Here is a 27,605-nt window from a genome sequence, read left to right as displayed (position 1 = left end):
CTTTTCCCCCCCATTTAATAATAGCCTTAGAAATTGTTTCACACTGCAACACAGACACCTTTTATTTTATAATGGCTAAATCAAAGTCTTATCATCAAATTGAACACTGTGTATCAAGCCCCATTCTTAGATCTTTGTATTTCCTAAATAATTATTACAATAATCCTTGGAGATAGGTACTATTACTCCCCAATCTATAGATGAGGAAAGCAAGGCACAGAGGGTTTAAATAGTGTGCCAGTTAAGTGGTGGAACCAGGAGCTGAACTTCCTGCTGTTTGAATTTACTGAGAAGAAAGTTAAACGATCTGCGAAGAGTCTGAGAAGGAAAGATAAACACATAAGAAAACAAGTGTATGCAGGACTAGCACTGGCACGGTGGCAATAAGGCGAGCAATAAGGCAAATGCATCAGGGTATGAAGGGGACAAGACTGCTGAGGTGGAGACCTGCAGTGGGGTGGAGGATGGAAACAAGTTAAGCCCACAACTTCCATAAAGCACAGTCAAAGGATAATGCCTAAAGCTTAAGAAAATATAAGAAGTAGAAATACAAGTTAGTTTCTAAGAGATATGAAAGTAAATACCAAAAAAAAAAAAAAGGCAGCTCAAAGAACGGAAAGTGGTGACTGACTGGGAGGAAGAGATCGGGGGCAGGGGACTGCTGTTCCTGGGGCAAGTCTCGGAATATCTGACTCCGAAATACATGCGTGCACAACCTCGGCTGACAGCAGAGGGACACACTGGGACACGGTCATGCAACCGGAGTAAGGGTCATTCAAAACTAAATGGGATTCCTCTCTGCAATAAAAAGGAACAGACTATAGATACACACAATGTAGATGAATCTCAAAAATACTGAATTCAACAAAATAAGTTAGACACAAAAGAGTAAATATAGTACAATTCCCTTTACGCGACATTCAAGAACTGCAAACCAAATCTCCAGTAACAAGTGGTTAGGGCAGGGAACTTTCTGGTGGTGATGGGAGTCTTTATGTCTTCATAGGCGTGTGTACTGCACAGGTGTACGCACTTGGCAGCCTTACCAAATTGTGCGCTTAAGATATATGCTTTTCACTGTATGTAAATTCTGCCTAAATTAAAACAAGTATTTGAAAAAACACAGAAGATGACTGCCATTATTTGACAAATATTTTACACTACTTTTTTATTGCTCTCAGATAAAAGCAAAGTACTCTTAATTGACCTCAAAATGACTTAGTTCATTAAGATTAAGGATTTAGAATCATCACACATTCAAAGTAACCCATAACTATATAAAAAGGTAGCAAGTATCACCTTATTGAGTAAGCCACCTCTACGTTTCTATCAAACTCATTGATTCGGGAGCAGGAGAAACAATAGAAACTATGACAAAACTGCTCAGGGAAGGTGACCTCATTCAAAAGATGAAAAGATGGGTTTGTTCTACCCCCCATAGCGGTCTGGAAGTTTCTGCTTTATTATGTAACAGCCCAAATTCTAGCAATCTCTTAAAGGTATGAAAACATATGCAAAGTATATACGCGAAGTAGTCTTAAAGAAAAAGTTTAGCTTTTAAAGAATGAAATGTCCAAGGAAAAATAAGAGAGTAAACACAAGGAAAGCAGATACCATGAAATAATGGATGTAAAAGTCTGCATTAGTGAGTAGATCAGAAGAAAAATTAAATCACTCCTAATGGTATGCAATCATATCACCCAATGACTTTAACCGTCTGAAGTTAATACTGTCATGAACATCCTGTGTACTCGTCCATCACTGTGCTATGTATATACAAGCCACTGTGTGGTTGAAAAAAGAAAAAAGCACAAAGGAAACTTCCTTTTTTGGCATACTGCCTATCTTACCAAAAAAAGAGAAAAAATGTGGGTGTGTGTATATAATGTGGTTATGTATATATATAACATGATATATCATGGAATATTATATCATGATATATATCTATCATGGAATATTATTCAGCCTTAAACAAGGAAACCCTGTCATTTGCAACAACATGGATGAAACTGGAGGGCATTATGCTAAGTGAAATAAGCCAGAGAGAGAAAGATAAACACTACTGAATGGTACCACTTATAAGTGGAATCATTTTAAAAAAAAGAAGAAGAACTCATAGAAGGAGAATAGAAAAGTGGCTGCCAGGAGCTAGGAGGCGGGGGAAATAGGGAGAGGTTGGTGAAAGTACACAAACTTTCAGTCATAAGATGAGTAAGGTCTGAGGATCTAGTACATGAGGTGGTGCCTACAGCTGATAACACTGTTTTATATAACAGAAATTTACTAAGACAACAGAACTTAAATGTTCTCACACACACAAAAAAGGTAAATATATGAGGTGATGGATGTGTTAACTCAGTGGGGGGATCCATCCACAATGTATAGATTGAATTATCATATTGTACACTTTAAATACCTTACAATTTTATCAATTGTACTTCAATAAAGCTTGAAAACAAACAGTACCTCTTAGAAATCATTACACATTAGCACGCACACACACACACACAAATCTGTTTTATTTTTGTGGCTGTATAGTATTCTATTGTGTGGCTATATAAAATAAACCGTTCACAAATGACAAATATTAGTTATTTCCAACTTTTTGCTATTATAAACACTGTTATAATGAAATCCTTGCACGTAATCTTTGCTCACATATGTAACTAAACCTGCAGATTTGTTATACTAGGTGACATCTAAAACTAAAATAGTCTAATGCAAATGCCACGACTAAGGAAGAAGAAAAAAAACTTATCCTTTCACCTACCTCAAGACACAGTGTTCTTCGTTGGAAATTTTACAATTGCTGCTCTTCTGCTACATAATTAAACAGGCCTTTGTAAACTAGGCATTAAAAAATTAACCACACTGCTCAATTCTATAACTGCAACTTCCAAATAATGACTCACTTAACAAAAGATGACTCAAAACACTGATCTAAAACCTTTATTTGAGGAGGCTTTACCGGTGGTGCAGGTGGGAGAAGCCTGGATTGGGACCGCACTGTCTCCGGTTCCTTCTTGGGCTTAGCGCCATCAAATACCTCCCTCTCTACTAGGCTGTTCCCCTTCTCCTTTAATGCAATAAAGTTTCAGAGCTTTTCAAAAATAAAAAACCAGAAAACAACCCCCAGCATGTGCATAAGTTTTCCCACTACAGTCTAGAAAGAGTAGAATACATTTCCTTAATATATCCATTCAAACAACAATCTAATCTAGCTTCTTCAGCCAAAACACCGAAGCTGCTGCTTTTGTTACAGTCACCAGGATCCTATTTACTGGTAAGTTCAATAAAAACCTTTTTCAGAGCCTATTGCCTCTGAAGTCTCCTTTCTATTCCCTCCAATGCTTAAATATTGGCATTTCCCAGGGTTCTATCCTCACCTATTTTCTCTTATCAATCCACATTAGCAGTCTCTTTCTTACTCTTGATTTAATTTTGTTGATGAATTTCAAATCTATTAATTTGAAACCTCAAACCTTTCTACATATAACTTTCTACTATGTATCTCTGGATATCCCTTAAATGTCAACAAATAAACATGCCCAACTTTAAACAACCACCTTCCTCACTAAATGCCAAGGTTTCTAATTCTGTGGATTGGTATTATTATCTAGTTCAGCTCATACCCAAAGGTCATTTGGAGCTTATTCTGGTTCTTCTCTCTTTATTCAGAGTCCCCAAATAAATTCACTGAATCCAATTTTAAATAAGTCCCTCATAATTTCAAGATTGCAAAACTAGAGTCCCCTGCTTCTGATCCTGCTTACATTTACATCAGATCACTAGGGACCAAGTGATCTTTCCATAGTGCAATGTCAATCACTTCCTTGCCATACTTCCCCTATTTTGATGGTCTTGCATCCCCACCCCACCAGGTTCAGGGTGGGAAGGATTGCATAAGCCAGCTGTGGCTCACCTTTCCAACTGACTGAAGCCCAGCTATCCTCACACGCCCAGACCTCCAGTAATTCCAAATGCCTTGTCATTTCCTATACACACACACTTTCTTTACGACTCCATGACTCTTCCTCCCACATTTTGATTCCCATTTGTCCTTCAAATTTTGATTAAAAAGCCACCATTTAAATATTATCTTTAATTTCTTTAGGCTGAATAAGGTAATAATTAGTAGACCCATAAGACTGTTTTCATAGCCTTCATCACCCTCTCTTGAAAGTGTCTGAGTCACTTTTCATAATTCTTTCAATCCTATTATTCTGATTGTCTTATACTAATCATAAAAAAATTAGTAACAGGGGTTGAGGGTTCTTTATGAGAAATTCAAAACTTTTACATTTCCAATTTGGTGATGATCTTTTAAAAATGGAGCTAATAAGGCTCATCCAGATCTTTCTAAACCAATAATGCCATTGAATTTCAGCACATTACTTTTTACTAGAATGTATCTTAAATCGCAATCTTTGAACTTGTTTTCATAAGTTTTACGAAGTCTTGATATGAACAGTAGTTACATATATTCTTAACCAGAAATCTAAAATTAATTTTGTGTTGTTAATACCATGCCCACCTCTATTGCAGACTAGCCTAGGTTCTGATAATCTGTTTCTAATATTAACCTGACCACTACATGGAAAAGGATTTTATTTTCATAATGGTTAACTATGAAATTGCTTGCAAATTCAAAGAAAATGAGAAAAATGTTCAACACATGAAGATCATGGAAATTCATGCTGAAGTGGCAGGAAAAAAATCATTATTACTCAATTTAAAACACACTCCATGCAGAAAAACAGCCTTGAAGACAGACCACACCACCAAACACCGCCTACCTTCAAAGCGCCATAACACAGCCCATACAGCAAGGCCACCGCCACCACGCTGCACACGAAACTGTAGAGTGCCGCGAGCAGGCTCGTCGTGGCTGGTCAGGGGAGGGGAAAGATAACGCGTTATAAACACTTATGGGGAAACAAGTATCTTAAAAGGGCACTGAAAAGTATTTAGAATTGTGTAATGACTATAATTAAATCTTTTCATTTGATTTTTTAAAAATTCAGTTACTTTATCCTGTGCTTTCAAAGGATTCTGAAATAACAAAGACTTACTATTCACAACTTTTGATACAAGATAAAATATATTCACTTTGAAAGTAATGAACACTTACACACAGCAAAAAAACTCATGCCTATATTATGCTTCAAAAATGTTATGCTTTACGAAAGTATGGGGAAATGAAGCTTGCCAAGGCCCGAAAGGACTGGCGATGTATTAAGCATTCACTGAAAGATATTAGTCTATGTAAACAGAACCTGTGTTACCCACAGAAGTAAACTGTACTCCCCTGTGTTTGTTAATTCTCACAAAAAAGAAGAGATCTGACTAATTACTAACAATAACAACAAAATAGATCCAAAGGAATTATTAATATTAAGGGATAGAGGATGGCTAAGATAGCTAATCTTTATCTTTAAAATATGGATTACAGACTTTCTTGAACAGTGTTGTTATATGTTTAACAACAAAGATATCTACAGGAAACTTTTTTCCTTAGAAGATATTAAAAAAACAGCACACAAGTCTGTTTTCAAAAAGAGACTTGCACACATCTGTCAGTCATATGACAAAGCCCACAGCTACGCATCACCTACACTAAATCCTCTCCATAGTATCTAAGTTAACACAGCGCCCGTAATGGTCCCTAGATACTGAAACTGTCTTCTACTCATGAAGCTACGCTGAAGGCCGACCAGCCCAGTCTTAAATTCGCATTCCTTTAGAAAATGTTTCAAAATGTCAAAAATGCTGCACATACACAGCAATTAGAAAAGGCATAGTTTCTATTTAAAATTTAAGTCACATAAGCAGAGATCATTTTAATGCATGTATGTGAAAGATAAATGAGGACAGCAAATGTGAAGTATAAAGAGAAATGGACGATAAAGTTAAAGTAATTTCTTACCCTTTTGTATTATTTCTCTAGTCATATATACATCTTTCAGTAAATTTTTAAATGGTTAGACCAAGTAAGAGTATATTTTAACCATGGTGGTTGCCCACAGAATTAATTTCAAATTATGCAAACCATGTCTATTCATTCCAGTGTAATACTGGTCTTACTTATTTTGAAAATGAAATACACATATAACAGGGAAATAATTTCTAAGTATATCAATTCATAACCCAACATTCTACTCTAAAAACAGAGGTACTTCTAAAAAGCAAATTTAGGAAAATGCTTTTACTAAAAGCTTTCTGGTTTTGGTGTTCCCCTTTTAAAGGCACAAGAAGGCACCAAAACCAAATACACAGGCATACTAAATGCATACACCAATTCGAAATCCAATGATAATGCCATGTATCAGAGCTCAATTTGGAACAGATGACCTTTTATAAATATTCCCTAAGTCTATACAGGTTCCATGTAAACTCACTATAACTTGAAGTTTTAGCCAATAGTATCTTATCATTTCTTATGAGACAACTGCATTATTCCTGCACCTTTCACTAAAGCAGCAGACTTGACTGCTTGTTCGTATCTACAAATTAATTCCTGATCAGTCTTCAATTAATAAATAAGTATGTGTTTCTTTCTAATTTCAATTCTAAAATGAAAATTTAAAAATTTAAATCTAAAAATTAAATTTTTAATTTTCAGTTTATTAATGATTTGTACAAGTAATACTGTCAACTGTAATTTTTATGAGGAGGTACTCACCATTACCACCAAAGATATGAATATCCAATTGTTCACAAAGGTACATGACAAATGTATTCACCTGAGGCAGGAGACCAACGAAAAATACTATTGGAAAACAGAGTGTAAACACTATAAAAGGAAAGAAAAGCATATTTAAAAATAGTATATGCCTCAACCATCATTTGTTCATTTAAGATCATAAAATGATAAAAAATTCAAAAACTAACAAACTACAAAGCAATTTTTAAAAGAGATTTTATATTATTTCTCTCTATGTAATTGCTTAGGTAGTAAAGAATCTTTTCAACTATGAAAGCTTTTAAAATCTGTTTTAACCATTTTCACGTAACAGAAACCTGAGCTATAGAATCCAAAGGAAACCTTTCACCATTCTCTTCAAAAAACAGAAGAATTATTAAATTTGTTCATTAGCTTTTCTTCATTCATAATAGTCCTATTGTTCTGTTTCTCACAGTGAGGTTTACAATAAATAACAAAGTAAACCTATTAAAACTATTTATACCCATATATTTATCAGTAAACTATTTGTATATAAATAAATTAATGTTAGGACATGAAACACTTTAAAGATGACTCACCTATAACTAAATCTCTGGCTGATACAAGCACCAGTGGGTTAGTGAAAGTGACTCCATATAATTTGAACTTGGTTGTAGTGAGGTTTCTGCTTCCATAATCCAAGAGCCAAATAAGACCACAACATAAACAGAAATAAACTGGTCTACTGTAGGCAATGATACGATTATGACCCTGAAAATGATATTTAAAAAGTCAGTTAAGTTCATTTTAAGAGTCAAAACTAGCTACTGAGATCTTTGATGGCTTATATTCTAAGGATTCAAAAAGTTTCTATATGGAAGCCTGGTTTCTGACTGCGGCAAAAGGGAATTACAAATACGGCAAGGAGGAAGAACTGAATGAACCCTGTGATACTAGGTTGAATTAGAGGTATCAGTATGAGCTCATTATTATTAATATCTATATAAATAGAATAAGAATAGATGTGTGTATGTGTAAAGTTGATCCTTGAACAATTCAGGGTTAGGGGCATTAATCCACCTCAGCCACCGCTGTCACCACCATCACCACCCGCACGTCATGAATCTGCATAACTTCTGACTCCCCAAAAGAGAGTTAGAGGCACCGACATCCCCTCCACAGTCGAAAATCTGGATATAATTTTTGACTCCCCCAAAACTTAACTACTAATAGCCTACTGTTGACCGGAAGCCTTATCAGTAACATAAATAGCTAACTGACACATATTGCGTATGTTATACGTATCACACACTGTATTCTTACAATAAAAGCTAGAGAAAAAGAAAATGTCATTAAGAAAATCATTAGGAAGAGAAAATACATTTACAGTATTTATTTTTAAAAAATCTGTGCATACATGGACAGATGCAATTCAAAACCGTGTTGTTCAAGGGTCAACTGCACACACACACATCTATTCCTGTATCTATCTATGGATATGTGTGCGTCTGTACATTCGTATATACCTACCTACATACATACATTTCCTAGCTTTATCCAATGAGAAGACCTAGAAGCAATGACATTCTAGGAATATAGACTACTACTATCCAGATCTTAGTTTACACATACCATTACTCACTAAAAAACCAACCAACCAACCAGGGCTCCACAGAGAAAGGCTGGTTTCACGCTAGGGTAGGGAAAGTATACAATGAGCTTAGAACACACTGTTGCACACCTCCCCCACCCTGGAACCAAAGGACGTACTTAAAGAATGATAAGGATATGTCAAAAAGACACGGAAGGCAGCTTGATGGACTCCCAATGGCCAAATCAGAAACAATTTGAGCATTAAAATAAATGATGGTAACATCACATATAGTTGACTGGGTAAAACAAGAACTCATGAATCTATACCAATATAAAAAATAAAGATAGAAGGAGAAGTTATTCCTTACAGTGAAAAGTCAACAAATACATGTAGAGGGAATGATGTAATTAGAAAATCACTATTTGGCAACCATCAAATGATGGTTCAGGCAAGAAACATCAATAAATATTAAAAAACAAGTGGGTGGAAGTCTGAGGGAAAAATGAACATATATATATATATTAATTATCTCAAGTATCTCCCTACAAGATATTTAACTACAAGAGAAAAATAGTAACATTACAGTAGAGCAGTGGCTCTCAAGAGAGTGGGAGGGGATTTCGACCCCGAGGGGACACTTGGCAAGGTCTGGAGACAGCCTGGTTGTCACAGTTGGGGTGCGGGTGCCGACATCTAGTGGGCAGAGACCAGAGATAAAGCTAAATACCTATAATACCCCATGCCCTACAGGGCAACACCCTAATCTACAAGAAAGACTATCAAGCCCAAAATGTTAATATTGCAGACGGAAAATACCCTGCAGATACTACCCTTAGCCAAAAAATGAAAGTTAACGTCAGCAACAAAATGATAAATCAGTATCATGTGCTTCCTGAAGTGATGCACTGAGAACAAACCACTCTTGTAGCGTTCCTACCGAAAATGCATGGCCTGTACCCAATCAAGAAGAAATAGACAAATTCAAACTGAAGGATGGTCTACAAAACACCTGGCCGGTATCCACCAAAAATGCCAACGAACTACTCCCAATTAAAGCAGGCTAAATACACCAAATGCATAATCAGGGATGTTTTATTGCCAATTAAGAAAATAGGAAACACCTGAGTAAGAACTGTAGCTTAGAAAATAGTATTATATCAATGTTAATGTCCTGATTCTGATAATTATATTGAATTAATGTAAATAGATGCCTTTGTTGCTAGGAAACAGACAGGTATTCAAAAGCATAGGGGCATTGTGTCTACAATTCACTCTCAGTTTAGAAAGAGTGTGTGTAGGGAGAGGGAGAGAGAGAAGAGAACTAGAAAGGGGGCAAGCCAATATGGTGAAATGTTTACACATTTCCTGATGCAAATGGCATCAGGAATTCTTTGTACAATCCTTGCAAATTTTCCCTAAGCCTGAAATTACGTCAAATAAAAAGTTAAAGCCAGTAATTCCACACATCATTATACTTCAAAAGCATTTTTACAAAATAATAAACAAGCAGTTGAAAGAAAATCACGTGCCTCCTTGTTCTGCTTTGCCCATCTGCTCACAGTAAGTGTCCCAGTGCATGGGTGGAAATACTCACTCTATTCAAGGAGAAGGCATCACTATAAACTGCTTTTGGAGTCTCGTTCTGAACTACTTTGAAGAGAATGCCCTTTGGTCTTTCTATTAAGTAAATATTCTAGGGTGAGGTCTAAAACCGAATCATGCTTTACAATAAATAAGTGTTGGCAGCTAATACTTCTGTCTAAAGTCCCAAAGTAAGTAACAAGATTTTTAATCTTCTCAGTGTCCACAGGTCTAAACATCAAATCAATGTATTACTTCTTTATTCTGGCTCTTAATGATTACTTAAGTGAAATAATGTAAAGTTTCTCCTACTTCGACATTCTATTTTTCAAAACTTACTCATGATCTATTGTTCAAAATTTATTTAATGCAAGTCATCAAATAACCATGAGTTTATATGAATCATGTCTATCTAACTAAAGACCTCCACCTGAAACAGGCTGTCAGAAATGAATTATGCTCATTTCCAACCAAGATTTCGAGTCCACAATTACACTGCCATTTTATTTCATGTTAATAAATCACCTGTATTTCTAGTAGTGTGTCAAAACTTAGACGAGAATATAATAACATAAATCTTAATTCAATCTGACATACGACCTAAAAAAGTTTTTGATGAATGTTAAAGAGTTATTAGAGTGACTTACATGTCTGGGGGAAGAAGAATCTGGTTGAACACTCTAAAAATAAAACAGAAAGAGAGATTATACTACTGAAGTCCTGGTAATTTTACAAGCAACTTTCAAATGCCTGAAATAATTTCAAGTAAATATTCCACAGCTAAGAAATGACCTACATCAATTCTGCTGAAAAATCAGCAAAAGACAAAATATCATCTCCAGATAGTGAAGTTGCTGGGGCATTAAAAAACATCTCAGATCTTTCCTGACTCCTACTTATTGTGGTTAATTAATCATTTGCATCTAGCTTAACATTTTGGAAATGGCAAATGGTAGAAAGATTCATCTTAATGCCTGGCTCATTACTATGAGTAAGTATGCTAAGGCAGAATGCTTTCTTTTCTTTTCATCTTATTTTTCGATTACTGTTTACGTGCAATAAAGCTAAGTAGTGTCAGATGTACGGCACAGTGGTTAATCACACACTTTAGGTAGAATGCTCTCTAATGCAGCATCGCTCCATTCAAGAAATGCACAAAATATGGGTTAGCTTATAAGAATTCTAGTTCTGCCCACAAATTCCAAGTTTACTACACAGTTCAATGTTATTTACATCAAATATATTACCTGCATTTTCACATCAAAATCATCAAATCAGTTAGGCTACATCTTTGTAAGAGACTTTATCAACTTTCCATAAAAATGTTCAGAAGGTGTTACTTCACAAATCATGACTTGTTCTCCCAAGTCCCAGTTCATCCCCAAAAGCATACCCCACAATTTCTCTGGGACGGTCTATCATCATCCTACAATTCTAGACCGGGCCAAGTTTAATGAGTTTGGCACTTGTCCCTAGGCTGGAGAGGAGACAAGGTAATCTTTAAATTCTTTCAATGCCAACATCCATCTGTTCAGGCCTTTATTTCTGTTTATGACATTACCATTCTTCTAGTTAACTAGTTTCAGAAATCTCAGTCATATTTTACCTTCTCCATATCCAACCACATTAACCTAAAAGCAGTGGACAAAATTAATCAGACAGGGAAGAATGGAACCAAGGAATGAATTTAACTGGTTTAAGGCAATAAAGGAATTAATTAAGGTGGTTGAAATGGAAAGCAAGAACAAAGGCCAGAAATTTTATGTAAGGATCACCACACTTAAAGAAACCTGGAAGGCGTAGAGGCGCTAAGATTGTGAACAGTGTATTACTGTCAAAGGCAAAGCAACAGGGAAAGAAAAATATTTCTAAGATGACGCTGTGCTAATTTTTTAAAATGTGCCTGTTAAATATATAGAGCTAAAGCTTGTGAGAAAAAGGCCAAGACTTTGAGATATAAATCTGGACCTAATTCATTTACGGCACAACAAACAAAGTAATAAAACATGATGACTTCACTGGCAAGGAATTGCAAATTGAGAATAGGGCCAAATAAAACACTTGAGAATTCTCATAAATTAACAAGTGGTCAACAGAACAAAGAGGCATCAACAAAGGAAAATAAAGTTATCTGAAAAGCAGGATAATTTTCATGGTAGTATAAAGTCAATGAGGAGAATATAAAAAAGAGAAGACAGTATTCGTAGGTGTTAGGTGAATACTCACAGAGAATGAAGCCTAAGAAAAGGACACAGATTGGGCGATTGGAGATTAGTAACAACCACAAAGACTGTAATTCAGTGCTGCAATGAGGGAAAAGCATGGATGGGTCCTGAAGAAACGAAGCACTGACATAGGAGGCTTATTCCAGATGCCTCGCTCTAGACACCTGGCCAGCTGATGGTATAAACACAATGAAACCAACAGTTTTCAGGATGGGAGACTGTTCTTCATGATAGCGTGTATCAGGCAAATGAACAATACCAGCAAGAGTATTATTTACTGATTAAGAAAGGAAGGAAAAGAAATGGTCCACGCTGACAGTCCACAGATTTTGCACAGGAGAAAAATTTGTTATCTGATTCTCCCATTTTTAGAAAGCTTAAAATTGATAAATTTTGGTATTTTAGAGTAACAATAGCTATGAAACTTCAATCTTCTGTTTTCAATGTCCCAAAGGAACATATATACTCGTTCTGACATTACTGTATCTATCCATGGTGGGTTTTAATAAATTTCACCTACAGAATAAAAGACTTAAAATATAGAAGTAGGAGAGTTAATATTGATAAATTTAAAGAAATAAATTTCAAAAATGCAAATTCTCATTTGTAATACCCAAATATTCTTTCTTTAAACTTTTTAATTCAAATTTATTTTTAAGTACATTTTATTGATTATGCTATTATAGTTGTCCCAATTTTTTCTCACCTTCATTCCCCCCTCTGTCCCACACCGTCCCCCCCAAACACTCCTGCATTTACCTCAGCTCTTAGTTCATGTCCATGGGTTGTACATATAAGTACTTTGGCTTCTCCATTTCCTACACTATTCTTAACCTCCCCCTGTCTATTTTGTACCTACCAATTATGCTTCTTATTCCCTGTTCCTTCTTCTACCATATTCCCCACATTCCCTCCCATGTGATCTCCATTTCTGATTCTGTTCCTGTTCTAGTTGTTTGCTTAGTTTTAGTTTTTTGGTTTTTTAGGTTCAGTTGTTGATAGTTGTGAGTTTGTCATCATTTTATTGTTCATAGTTTTGATCTTCTTTTTCTAAGTCCCTTTAACATTTCATATAATAAGGGCTTGATAATGATGAACTCCTTTGACTTGACCTTAATCTGGGAAGCACTTCCATTCTAAAGGATAGCTTTGCTGGATAGAGCAATCTTGGATATAGGTTCTTGCCTTGCATGACTTCTAATACTTCTTTCCAGCCCCTTCTTGCCTGTAAAGTTTCTTTTGAGAAATCAGCTGAGAGCCTTATGGGAACTGCTTTGTAAATAACTCTCTCCTTTTCTCTTACTGCTTTTAAGGTTCTCTCCTTATCTTTAATCTTGGGTAATTTAATTATGATGTGCCTTGGTGTGTTCCTCCTTTGGTCCATTTTCTTTGGGACTCTGGGCTTCCTAGATCTCCAGGACGTCTATTTCCTTTGCCAGATTGGGGAAGTTTTCCTTCCTTATTTGTTCAAATAAGTTTTTAATTTCTTGCTCTTCCTCTTCTCCTTCTGGCACCCCTATGATTTGGATGCTGGAACATTTAAAGTTGTCCCAGAGGTTCCTTAGCCTCTCACTTTTTTGAATTCTTGTTTCTTCGATCTGTTTCAGTTGGAAGTTTATTTCTTCCTTTTGTTCCAAATCATTGATTTGAGTCCTAGTTTCCTTCCCTTCACTATTTGTTTCCTGTATATTTTGCTTTATTTCACTTTGGGTAGCCTTCATTTCTTTCTTCATTTGTTACCAAACTCAAATTATGTGAGCATCCTGATTACCAGGGTTTTGAACTCTCCATCAGATAGGTTGTCTGTCTCCTCACCACTTAGCTCTTTCTCTGGAGTTTTGATCTGTTCTTTCATTTGGACCATATTTCTTTGTCTTGGAGCACCTATGTTGTAAGGGGGATATTCATCAGGGCGGGGCAACCCTCTTTGCTGCATTGTGGCGCTGTCTGTGAGAGAGGGGTCAGAGAAGGGACAATGCCACTCGCTCAGCTCTAGCCCCACTTTCCAATGAACTGTCTCTGTGAGACTTCGAGTTTCTTCTACCTTCACAACCCCCACCGTGTTTTACAGCTACAGGGTGTTGAGTCTTTAGTTTCCTGGTCACAGCCAGCCCCTCCTCACCCACGTGGACCTTGCTGCCGGTCCTCTCTGTCAGCCGGAAGCCCATCTCCGCCCCTCCTACCGGTCTGGGTGAATGTTTCTTTAACTCCTTGGTTGTCGGAGTTCCATGAAGTTTGACTTTTTGGCAGCTCTGGTTGTTTGTTTTTAAATTGGTCGTTATCCTTCTTTTGGTTGTGTGAGGAAGCAAAGTGTTTCAACCTACACCTCCACCTTGGCCAGAACTCCCCAAATATTTTCTTTTAATACCAAAAATAGTTTTAAGGAAGCTTCATTTATATCACTATATTTTTTAAAGTTGTTATGTCCCTTTTGATTAAACATCCAATGAGAATAATTTTTAAAATATCCTTTTATAATTCAGTGAATGATATGAAACTTTCTGCCTTTTAACACAAATATTATTCCACAGCCTGTAAAGGAGAGGGATGCTGGTACCTTGAGCAGTGAGTACTGACAGCTGGCTATCACCAGGCAGAACTGGAAGACCCAGATATCTCTGAAGAAGCCTTGTATGAGAAGAACAGATCCCAAAAATGCCACTAGGATAGCCAGGATGACAGCTAACACATTTTCCAGGATTTCACGGTTTCTGTAGACATGAAAATTTATTAGTAAGTACATCATCAACATGAGAAATTTATCAGAGTGAAATAAGGGAAGGCACCAATATGAAGCTCACATTATGCTTGCTGAGATTTTTTTTTCTAGTACTAGGTTTGAATAAGATTTTGGGTCACACTGAAAAAGAAACTAATTTGTGTGAAAAATTAAAATAAATAATGCATATTATAGTAGATTATGAAGGTTTCATTTTAATGCATAATATAGTTTTAACTTCTATTTTAAAAACTTTACTCTTAACATCTTTTTCTATCTGTCAAATTTGTTGCAAAATAATTAACCAGCTTGGATGTCAAATTAAGGAGCTATATAACGAAACAAGTTTAAAAAATCTCAAAAATAGTTTCTAGAAAATTAAATAGTTATTTTTATATGACAAAGTTTGTAGTCCAATTTTGATACCAAGTGGTTTCACTTTCCCCATCTCTAAATCATCTGAAATAACCTGAAAAGTAACTTACTACAATCAACACAAACCCAGGCTCTTAGTTATGCTGAGAATGAAGGCTGTGATGAAGACCATCAATACCGTCTGTGCATAAAAATCAGTATGATGCCCACGATACTATACAGAGTGATGAAGATGATTTTTATGTCACACCAAAAAAATAAGAGGTGATCTCATTACTTCTTGGGGAAATTTTACTCATAAAATGTTAAATACTTACTAAAAGTCTTATTTTTAAAGACTAGACACTGGCATGAGAACATGCTCACCCCATCTGCTATACAAAGAGAAGCAGGACACAAAACCTTGTGTATAGGAGGATGTAAGTCCTGTTGTTTAAAAACACACAGATACGGGTTAAAAAAGACAATATATCAAAATGATACTACTAATAATAGCTCTCTCTGAGTGGAAAGATTATGGATGATCTCTTTCTGTCTTCAAATCTTTCTATGTATTTTTCTATAATGAGTAAAGAATGACTCTTATAATCACAAAATGTTTTTATTCATTTGTTATCAATGCCATATCTATAGCCATTGACTGACCTAAAACCAAAATCCACAAACGTCTCTGTACCATTTCATCTGTTAGCTCTACCAGGTTAAAACAAATGCTGGAGTATGTTTAAAACAATAAATGCTGCTATTTTCAGTGATCTTCTATGGCAGTTGCAGAATTCCAGATTTGCCAAAGCCAACATTCCCCTGCTACACTACATACTGTCTATATTGTTAGACACGAATTTGAGGTCTCTTTAGGTTTTCTTCAGTTTTCAATTTTGGTAAATCCAATTTATCAATTTGTTCTTTCACTAATCTTACTTTTGGTGTTACATCTAAGGAATTTTGCCTAACTCAATGCCACAATTATTTTCTCCTATGTATTTTTTTAAGAAATTTTATTGTTTTAGATTTTACATTTAGGCCTATGATCCACGTTGAATTAACGCCTGTAACATGATGCAAGGTAAACAAGTTCTTCTGCATATGGAAATCCAATAGTTCCAGCATCCGTTGTATTTTCCATCTCAGACACTTTAGTTTTCATCTCTGTAAGTTTGATTTGGGTTTCTACTTAACTTTTTAAACATTATGAAGTATAGTTAGAACAGTTTTAATGTCTTTACTGCTAATTCTATTACCTGTGACAGTTACAGGTTGGTTTCAACTGACTCACTGCTTCCCTCACATATCATGTTTCACCCCTTCATTGCATGGTTGGTAATCTTTGGATGCCAGACATAGTGAATATTAACTTACTGGGTATGAGAATTTCTGGCTTTCTACAAATCCTCTTGAGCTTTGCTATGCTACTCGGAAACAGTTTGATCCTTTCAGGTTTTACTTTATGATTTGTTAGGTGGGTGTGGAGCAGTGTTCATGCCAGAACTAAGTATTCCCCACTTCAAAGGCAAGACTTTCCTAAGTGTGCTACACAGTGCACCACAAACTATGAGTGATGGGTTTCTTCCATCTAGCTGGGGGCACAGGTACTCTCCCGGGCCCTGGGTGAGTGCTCGGCACTGCTCCTCTATTTCTTTCACACGGTTCCTTCCCTGGCCTCAGGTAGTTTGCTCGCATGTATTCACTTATCAACACTCTGCTGAACAGTCGAGGAGACCCACTGCAGATCTGAGGTTCTCTCTCTGAGCAGCAATCTTTCCTCTGGTATTCTGTCCAATGGGCTCTTAGCTCCATCTCCAACACAGGAAGTCTGCTAGTCGCTACCTTAGTACCTCCACCCTGTGTCACAGCCTGGGGACTCTCTTAAGGTAGCAAGCTGGGGCAACTATATGGCTCTCATACAATTTGTCTGTCAGAGATCACTCTCCTTTGTTGTCTCATTTCCAGTGTCTTGAAAACCATTGTTTTGTACATTGTGTCAGGTGTTCACTGCCTTAGGTAGAAGGATAAAGCCAGTCCTTATTACCATGTTGACTAGAAGCAGCATTTAGTCAGCAAGTTTATAATGGGCTAATATTGCTATAATAAGCAATGTTAAGATTTGTGATAAGAAATAGGAAAAGAGAAGTTTCCCATTGTATCTTTTTATATTTGGGGTCATGTTACCTATAATCTGATAATCATTAACACATCATTGTCTCTGAGCTTTAAGTACAGTTGCATGATTCTTATTGAGGATAAAAAGAATTGTTTTGTGAACACCCATTAAAAATGCCACAAAAAAGGCTTTCAATGAATTCAAGAGAGTCAGTGTTTGAGAATCCTCTTAATTTAGATTTTATCTCAAAAGGACCAAAATAGAAAATATTTTCCAACATGGTAAAGCAAGCACAAACATTAATTAGTTATGAGGAACATTTCAAATCAAAACTAAAATCTGCACACATCTAATATCACACTATACTCCTACCTGTCAAACAGCGCCAAAAGTGTGAGTCTGTCAAAGTTGATGCCGATCCACAGCTGGGGCAGGATCCAGAAACGATAGTAGTGTTTAACCTTTTGGGCAGCTTCTTCTGTTGGGCCGTAAGTAGCTGCCAGGTCTGGGCTTAGATCAATGTCCTGTTGCTCCAACAAATCTGTATCGATGGTCAATAGTCTGTTTAACCGAATCTGTGGGAGAGAGAGCTAAAAGAAAGTCAGTGTTGAAAGGGGTAAAATATCTTTCATCAAGTCACAATTCAAGGGCTATTCAATTAGCTTCTAGATTATTTCAGCTCCCTTAACTTTATACCAGTCCACTCTTCATGGATATTTTACAGCATTAGAACCTACAGAAGGTGACAAAAGGAACTGAACTAAAATAAAACGGATTAATCAATAGGTCTTTTTGGAAAGGCTTTATTAGAAAAGTGAAATCTTACCATTTTATGACTGCTTAACTAGTAAATCCATTAAAATCACTTACAGTGAATCGTTAATGGCTTCCCTGCTGCCTGTCACATTTACGGTCTTTTCTTACTAAGCTATGAACCTCATTACCACGTTAAATCTGAACTCCTCTGCACTGGATTCAATGCCTTCAGCTCTCACCTACCACAGTCTCTTACCACTGTTATCACTGTTTGCAAACCCCTCCTATACCCCAGGCGCCCCCCCTTTTTTGTTTTGGCATGCTGCTCCTCTGCTCATCAGAGGCTTTACAGGAAATTATGACGTTACATTTCTTTTAGCTGTATGTACCTCGTCCATTCACCAGTTCACAAGTTTCCCCTTCTTCTGAAAGAATCAAAAGTTTACTGAATCTAGCAGGGCACTAGCCAGCAGTTAGCTAACTCAAGGCTCCCATACATTTAACATCAGAAAACCATAACCATTTCCCCATATTTTACTTCCCTATGGATCCTCCAAGAATTCACTACAGCAAAAAAAGGACAGTTTTCATTTTTCAAACACATATTGAGTGTAATAAAAAAAATGTGCTCTCTCTATATAACATAGCCACTACCCATAAGCATTCACAAAGACTTCCCCAAACACTTTCCATATGCTCTGTGCCAGGGTTTCTCAACCTTGACGCTACAGGAATTGTCAGGCAGACAATTCTACGTTGGGGGGGTTGTGCTCTCCCCTGCAGGATGTTTAACAGCATCCCTGGCCTCTGTCCACTGGCTACCAGTCACGTTCCCCTTGCTGTGACAAGCAAAAATGTTTCCAGACTTTGCCAAATGCCCACTTGTTAAAAACCTTTGCTCTATGACCAACTTTCATCTATGGTCTTAAAACCCTGTTCATTACTCTTCATCTTCAGGAAGCTGCTAATAATGAACCCCTTTGGCACTATATTTACCTATATCTCTTATGTGTTACTTATAAGGGTTTCCTCCATTTTGTCTTTTCCACCTTCAACATATACATCCTGATGGCAAAAGCAGTGTTATCCTTTTAAAATATCCCCACTGTATTTTATGTGGCATATTTTTTATACAGTGAGTCATCACTAGGCTTCCAAAACATATACACCGGTATATAAATAACTAATAGTTAACCAGTAAGTAACTGCACCAAAGTCGTAATAGTCAAAGAAAAGTTTTAAAATGAAACAATTAAAAATAGCACAACCCGATTATGACGCTGGTGAGTAAAGGAACCTTTCCATACCCTCCAAAGTGTAATAACTGATTCCCACAAAGCTAATGAAGCTTTATGGTATTCTATGTTTAACAAAGGACTACTAAGAAGAGATCCACTATGGGATAGCAAAAGTATTTTGCCGTATTTTTCACCATAATTCATACTTTTCTGATTTGTGTAGCAACTTAATCTGAAAATACATCGTTTTATAAAAATAAAAGAAAACCTACCACATCATGTGGATAAAATCGAACTGAGGTAGAACTGGATACATGAGAATCCGTGTCACTAAAATAAAATAGAAAAGATTTCATGGAATAAACAGCTTGCCAAGTAGTAGAAAGAAATGAATCCTTTAACAACTGGATGATGTTTATAATGTCTTCACTTTTCTATGTCAACTTCAAAATGCAAAACAACATTTTCCTAGAGCTCTGATTAGAAACACAGCCTGTGGGTCAGAGTATCCACATTCGAATCTCTTCATCAACTCGGTGAGATCTTGGACACGTTATCAACCTTTTTATACTTCAGTTTTCCTATCAGTGACATAGGATATTAGTACCTTTATCGCAAGGTTCTCATGAAAAAAGTTTAAGAAAGCAATGAACACACTGTCTGGAACCGCAGTAAATTTAGCTGTAACAACTTAGAACACGACAATTCAGTTTCCACAGTTCAGTCAAGTTTACATTTCTAAACTTGAGACCTTACCACCATGGTGTAAGCAATTGTTTTTGTCTTGAATTAAATTAAACAAAGTTGTTTTCACTGCTCCATCTCATATTGTTTCTACTGTTACAAAATACGTAATATGACAATTTAACCATTTTTGACACAAATTCTGAAACTGGACTAAAAGAGCTTAAAGGGTATAGTTCTCTAAATGTTCTAGTTTTTCAGCAGGTAAGTAACTTTTCATCTATGTGACTACAAGGTCCTATTGCTTTAAATAACACCTCAAAACTTAAAAAAACCTAAGTGAATTGTTCACAGATGTGTAACATTTAAATACATGTGTCCATTATTGAATGGAAATCCTAAAATAAGAATCAAATGACCCTAGTGAAAACAGTGAGCTAATTAATCAATGATAAATTTCAAAGCAGCAACTTGCGCCGATGAATAAGATTAAAATTTTATTTTAAAAAATTTAACACATTCTAAACTAATTATGTCATATGAAAGATTTCTAATTTCTTAGTTGTTTTTCTAATTTCCCTGTTATCTTATATAATTCCTCCCTAAGGGAACGTGAAAAAAGAGACTAAATGGAACATGACAGAATTCCTTCTTTTCATAAGGGGTAAACAAATTTTAAAACAAAATGAAAGCTCATCATTTAAGATACTTAACCAAACCCTTACAAGGAAATAAGATTTACAATACAAACAAGAAAAAGAGAACGGATGGTTATGAACTTAGTTGTGTAAATATTTTCCTAGAAGCTTTTTTTACATCACGTATTTGTCATAAAATCTATAGTTAACTTTGCAACCGCAAACCACTGTCCCATTATAAGATCAACAGGAAATTTTTACTTAATTTTTAAAAACAGAGTAGCTGTTGTTTTAATAATACTTTCTTTTTTCCATAGCAACATTCTACTTTACCTCTTTAGAGATAAATGCACTATGACAAATTATTTAAGCCAATATAAAAAATGTTTTCAGCCTGGCTGGTGTGGCTCGGTGGATTGAGTGCCGGCCTGCAAACCAAGGGGTTGCCAGTTCCATTCCCAGTCAAGGCACATGCCTGGGGGTTGTGGGTGAGATCCCCAGCTGGGGGGGACGTGAAAGGCAACCACACATTAATGTTTCTCTCCCTCTCTTTTTCTCTCTTTTCCCCTCTCTCTAAAATAAATAAATTAAAAATTTTTTTCAAAACAACATTTACATACAAAGGCTTACAAACTTTAAACACAGCATATATATGCAAGTACACACACTCTCCTAAAATAATTTCGCACATACCAGATATTGGATGCTCTTCTTGCTGCTGGTTCAAAATTCACAAGTGACATATCACAACCACCAGTCTCATAAAGCGTAGAAGAGAACTTACCTAGTAAATAAATTATTTTTTAAAAAAGTCATTAGAATACTCAGAATTTTTCCTTCAAGAAAAACTTCAATGAGAAGAGACCCAAAAAAACCTGAAATTATCAGGAGGGCAGGCCCCTTGTAGTACATACAGGTTTCCCCTGTTACATGAGTGTTCTAGGAGCCCATCTGCATCAGTATACCAGCTGGCATTGTTGTGAGAGGCTGTGTTCACCTTCGGTGGGTTTTTTTAAAGACTATTTCAATGCACTTGCCCATTTCACGATGGGTGATTTACGAGTGCACCTGCCCACACTGCACTGAGTGTTCAGCAGTCTTTGACCAAAAATGGCATGACCCTCATGCCCCACAGTCCCTATTCACCCCAAGTGACACTTTTTTGTTTCCCAGGATGAGAAAAAGTCCCCACAGGGAAAGTTTTGCTGATGTGGAAGAGATGAAACAAAAAAATGGTAGAAGCACTAAAAGGCAACAAAATCAACAATTCCAAAAACTTCCGAGTAGTGGAAAAAAAGTCTCCATAGGTGTATTTATTGCATCAGATGGAGAGTATTTTGAAGGTGACTGAAGTTTAAACATCTAAGAATACACAATTTTTCATAAGTAAATTCCAGGTTTATTTGGGCCCCCCTCGTAAATTTTAAACTTGTTACAATTTAAGAAAATGTACTATAATCTCCTTTTTCCAAAATATTTTAAAAGAAATGATCGGTACATAATTCAGCATGTGAACTGAAAAGGAATGCTAAACAGTGGGACGAAATAATCAACATACATAATCAAGTATTAAAAGTAAAGGACTGAAGTCAGCTTTGCAATACTGGTCTCCCCTTTTTCCTCCCAGCATGTTCTCAGGTAATCATATAAATAACCTGAATGTTCTTTAAAAGTCACCTGACCTCTACTTGCAAGTGGTGAGTGGCCTTTTGGAAAGCTGCTCAAATTTTAAGGCAGCTCAAACTGCAGACAACAAATTTGTGTGATTATCTTCAGAGTTTTGTTTTTGTTTTTAGAAAAAAATGAAGACTGTAAAAATGGATATAAAGATAAAGTATAATAATGTCAGTAATTAAACCACAGTATCTAACAAATGTTACTAATTGTATGATTACACAAGAACTTGAAAAATTTTAGGACCATCATCTGCTGTAGCCAAGTAGCACTACTAAACTAATAAAAAAGTTTAGTAATTACGTCGGCTACAAAGAAATATAGGTTAAAAAACACTCTCTTAAAATGATCTCTATAAGACAACTTATTTCTGATAGTGGAATTTAAAAGCTCGACACTGTCGGAAATTCATTCCCTCCCCTAACAATCTATGGCAGACATATGAATTGTGAGTTAGGGAGCATAGATAAATTAATGAAAATTTCCAGTAAGGCAATGAGAAAAGGTACCTATCCCTATAACCAAGTGGGTCTAGTTTAGGCTGCTTTTTGAGTATTTATGAGGTTTTTGTTTTACTAGCTGGAATTACTGAGGTTGTGAACATGAAGAATCTTAAAGGGCAATTTCACCTTCGTGGCAGGGCTAAGAGATTTCCCTTCCGTGACTACAATGAAAACAGCATAAGGATTTTTACTTAAGTGAAAACGTTGAAAAATGACAAAAGGTTCTTGTACTAATAAGGATGTGCACAGCAACTCCAACAATTACTTCATTATTTAAAAGGACTAGAATCAGAAAAACAGTACTTTTATTTGAGCATTTTCTATGGATCAGACAGAATATGCAAATATTTTACTCTATAATGGTGTTTTTTTGTAGTAGCAATTTTTTTTGTCAGAATAATATACTCTGGCAATAAGTAAGAAACAAGGCATTCTGGGAAAGGCTCAGTTCCTGTGCTGTTTTTCACGGGAGGATTATTCAGCATGTGGTTCATCTGAAACTGCTGTCAGTTATGAGTCATTAACTCTTAGTACCACTAACAGAAACCAGATTAATAAACTAAAATTAAATGATACAAGCTGTCAATTTGGCTACTTCTCACATCTATTACATTTTTTTTGAAGTGGTAGGGCGGGTTGCAGATTGTTAATGAAGAAAAAAAAATACTGGCTTGACTAAGATTTAAAAATTATTTTTAAATTGCAATTTTTTATGCTCTATTCTTTCCTCAGTCATTATGGATAATCAAAAATTGGCTATGCTACTATAATTAACTTACATCAATAGAAAAAAACTTTATCAAAATCACAGATTGCATAAACACAAAAGAATTATAAACCTGTGTTAGTAGCTAAATCACAGAGTAACAAAGACCTGGAGGGCTTGGTGACTGTGTATGAAATTCAGAATAATGGATGCATAAATGTGTCTATATCACATAATTTGTGTGTACTTTAGAAATAAGTTCATTCTGTATTCAACAGCAGTTAAATTATTAAAGTATATTCTGAGTATTTAAGCATTCCTGTTCTTAGGATACTGAATATTTATATGCAACTGAAATCAACTAGATATGACTCTTTGTAATTTTCCAATGGAAAAGTAAAAGAACATTGTCACTATACAACTATGTCTTTTATGTACAGATGTCTAATATGAAACTTTTACAAAAATAATTGCATTTTAAATAAATACAAGCACACAAATAAGGTATATTCCCCCCAAAAGCTGCTTAGACAGAAAGCAAGCTGAAAAATTGAGTTTTATTATTACATAAATCTACAACTCTGAATGCATTTACACAAACCAATAACAAGTAATAAATCTTAGAATAAAAATTAGCCTAAAGCATATCTAAGAAAAGAGCAGCTATAATTTCAACAAATGTTCAGACTTCGACAGTACTTTTTATTTTTTCCTAAAAAGCTTTTGCCTACCTACTAACTTTAAGAAAATGTTCAGGGTCCTAAAAATATACACGGCACACATCAGAAGAAACTAACATCCTAGTAACGCTTCACGGCGCATTCCCCAGCTTACTCCATCGAAAGGACAGATTCGATGGCCCCTCATGTCCTTGGCCTTGGCAACTGGGAGCACTTCAGAAGTGACAGATTTTATTCAGAAGATAAGTCCCTCAGAAAAAAAATTACACTAAAAAATATGTAGCTTAAGGCTTCAGTGAAAAACTTAGTAACATTTTCATGTATTAATATGATAATTTAAAGGTATCTTCAAAAATATCCATAACAGAAGTACATATTTCTTTGATTTATTAAGATGAAGAATATCTTAAATTTGTCCAAATCCTCTTAGCATGTGTAACAATTTTATATACGGTGTCCGGAACAAATAACACCCCTTTTTATTACAAAACCTTTTATTACAAAATCACAAGCATTTAATTCTGTAACATAACAATATCACACCCAAGCACACCATATGACATTTTAGGTGAAATGTTCAAATTAAAACTATAAATTATTACCCTACCAACCAAACACTCAAGCAGGTGTTACTTCTGCCGAACCCTGTATGTCTTGTTCAAGATTAAAACCATGATCACAGTTACTAACCTTTGGATCCAAAGTAAAACATGCCCTTACTAATAACCCTACCTTAACATTATTCTGTATTGAGAAAAGTACTTCAATTTAATTATTTCTAATGATAAGGCATTGGGAAGAAAGCAGAACATGAATGCAGCATGTCCTCTTCACATGAGTTGTTATTATAAACTAAGTCATCTCATCATAATTACACTCCCAGATCATAATCGTATTTAATAGAATGGCTCTATCACAACTTTTAAAGAGAAAAATCTATTTCTGAAAAAATAAACAATATGGAGGGTGGAATTTCAAACTTAATAATGATATTGGATATGACACAGCATCTCCAAAGATAAAAAAAAATAAAGTATCTAGTATTTCTCAGTCTTGAATTCAGTAACTACTAATTTCTATAAAAATTAAATTTAAAAAAATAAAAATTTAATTTAATTACACAAAACCATTTTCCTGAGGTAGAATTTCTACCACAGGCCAATTTATCAATGACGATCAACAGGAAGACAAGTAAAACTGGATACTGATTTAAGAAACATGGACATTGGAAGCATGTGCCTGAAGGCATAAATGGTGCAGCAACTTAAATAATCACTGGCAAAAAACTGATAAAAGATGTAAGAAATGAATAGGATTCTCTAACTTGTCCTGTCAATTAAAATCCTCAACAAGGAACACAAAGTCAAATGCATAAAGGCTTGTAAGGCTGGTGCTCACCTTACCCCAACAATCTGGCTTGCGGTGTCAGTCTGATTTTACCTGTGCATCTTGGAAGGAGACAGGTCCTAGAAAGACAAATCATCTGCAGGGTGTTCTAATCATCCAGTACCAACAACAAAGGAGGCCTCCTAAGTTTCCTGGATGATTTTTTTTTTTTTTGAAAATCATCCTGGTCAAAATCTGCGTCCTCAAGACCTAATCCTGACATGTCTTAATTGACTTCACTTTTCTAGTATCACTCTTAGGGCAGATGGGGCTGGCAGAGCAAAGACAAATATACAAGGGAGGCAACTTTATAGTTTTTTTTTTTAGAAGGCTGTTAAAGGACCACATATATCTATCTATATGACTAACTTAAGTACTCTACAAAAAATGCTCACTTCTGATGGTGGTAAGGATTAATACATTATTATACTTTTGAGAAAGGGCCTTTAAGATTAGTTCCAATTTCTTGGATAGCATCCCCTTATTATAATGAGTAGTGACTGTGAGTCTCTGAGGAAACATGAGTTTTCATGCACACAGAAATGACTCATTTATTGCTGCTTGAAGGTTAATGGACTTGCTTCTCCTTGGACGAGAAGTCAGGAAACTTTCTGTAAAAGACCAGATAAATATCTTAGGCGTGCGGGCCAAATGGTATCTGTTGCAACACCTGAAGTCTGCCATTGCAGTATGAAAGCAGCCACAGCAAACACGTAACATAAATGCATATTTATTTTATATATTTTATTCACAAAATCAAGCATCAAGCTGGACTTTGCCATAGGGCTGTAGTTTGCCAACCCCTGGGCTAGACTAAAAGTCTCAGGCTTCTAAAACCACTTTAACTAGTACCACAATGGAAATCAGGTCACTATGCTATTTTTAATCGAAAGGTTCAATGTGCAACACTGTGCTGTTTTTAAAACAGGATAAGACTAAGCAAAGGGCAGGTACAAGAACCAAGAGGTTGGTTTGGAAGAGCACTTTTGAGGACTGGTAAGGAAAGACAGATAAGTCTATTTATTACCTGGCAACAGTAAAAGAGATTTACTTAGTAATACATTTATTGACATGACTTAACAGGACACACCTTATTTCATGAGGTCTTTACTCCCACCGTCTAATCCCCAGATCAGGTGACCTTTCCAAAAGTGAATGTACAAGTTCATATTCTGCTATGACTTTCATCATCCACTCACATTTTCTTTCTTATCTTGGTTAAATAATTGGTAACAATGATATTGATGGCATCATGACTGATCAAGGAAACAAAAAGGCAAGCCACAGAATGGGAGAAAATATAATTTGTATCTAACAAATCAGTTCTATATAAAATATTAAAAGAACTTGTACACCTCAGTAATGAGACAAGTCACCCAATTTTGAGAGTAAAAGATTTAAACACACTTCACAGAAGATGTATGTATAGCCCATAAGCACATCAAAAAATTCTCATCCTTAGTCATAAGAGAAATGTAAACTCAAACCACAATGAGATACCATGCTATATCCATTCCAGCTAAAACTTAAAAGGTGACAACAGCAAACGTCATCAAGAATAGGAACAACTGGAATTCGCATACATTGCTGGTAGGTAGTAAAACCACCTTTGAAAACTGTTTGGAAGCCACACAGCCCAACTGGAAACGACGCAAACACTCATTAACAGATGAATGGACACAACATACAGTGTGCCCACACACTAGAACACCACCCAGGAACACGAAACTATGAACACGTGCAAATCACAACGCATCTCTAAAGCACCAAGTGAAGCCGAAACTAAATATAAATGCCACAAACTGTGCAACTGTATTTAGATAAACTTCTTGGAGACAGGAAACCACAATGACATAAAGCACACAGTGGCTGCCTGAGGCCAGAGGTGGAGGAGGGATGGGCGGCAACAGGGACACAGAGAATTTCTTGATGATGGAAATGTTATATACATCTTGATTACGGTATTTCACAGGGATGCACATTTGTTAAAACTCATCAAATTTTACATTAAACATACACAATTCACCATATCTAAATGATATATCAATAAAATTGATTTAAAACCAAAAGGGGAAAAAGAG

The 27,605-nt window shown here is 35.8% G+C and overlaps 1 protein-coding gene across 5 annotated transcripts in view; it reads right to left on the bottom strand.

Annotated features, from left to right (window-relative positions):
- PCNX1 (pecanex 1) overlaps window positions 1-27,605 on the bottom strand; it is a 129,489-nt gene that overhangs the window by 40,616 nt on the left and 61,268 nt on the right. For 3 of the 5 annotated variants that reach the window (XM_028508014.2, XM_036011619.1, XM_036011634.1), the window contains 8 exons: window positions 21,269-21,359; window positions 19,526-19,583; window positions 17,632-17,849; window positions 14,622-14,775; window positions 10,487-10,519; window positions 7,264-7,435; window positions 6,683-6,793; window positions 4,797-4,888 (listed from right to left, as the gene is read on the bottom strand). In XM_028508014.2, the coding sequence (XP_028363815.1) occupies window positions 4,797-4,888; window positions 6,683-6,793; window positions 7,264-7,435; window positions 10,487-10,519; window positions 14,622-14,775; window positions 17,632-17,849; window positions 19,526-19,583; window positions 21,269-21,359 (929 nt within the window). The remainder of the gene's footprint in view (window positions 1-4,796; window positions 4,889-6,682; window positions 6,794-7,263; window positions 7,436-10,486; window positions 10,520-14,621; window positions 14,776-17,631; window positions 17,850-19,525; window positions 19,584-21,268; window positions 21,360-27,605) is intronic. The other 2 variants (XM_036011624.1, XM_028508016.2) reach the window with 1 other exon arrangement.

The sequence above is a fragment of the Phyllostomus discolor genome, chromosome 1, assembly GCF_004126475.2.
Source record: "Phyllostomus discolor isolate MPI-MPIP mPhyDis1 chromosome 1, mPhyDis1.pri.v3, whole genome shotgun sequence".
NCBI classification, from domain to species: domain Eukaryota; kingdom Metazoa; phylum Chordata; class Mammalia; order Chiroptera; family Phyllostomidae; genus Phyllostomus; species Phyllostomus discolor.
This window is presented reverse-complemented; position numbering and strand designations above follow the sequence as displayed.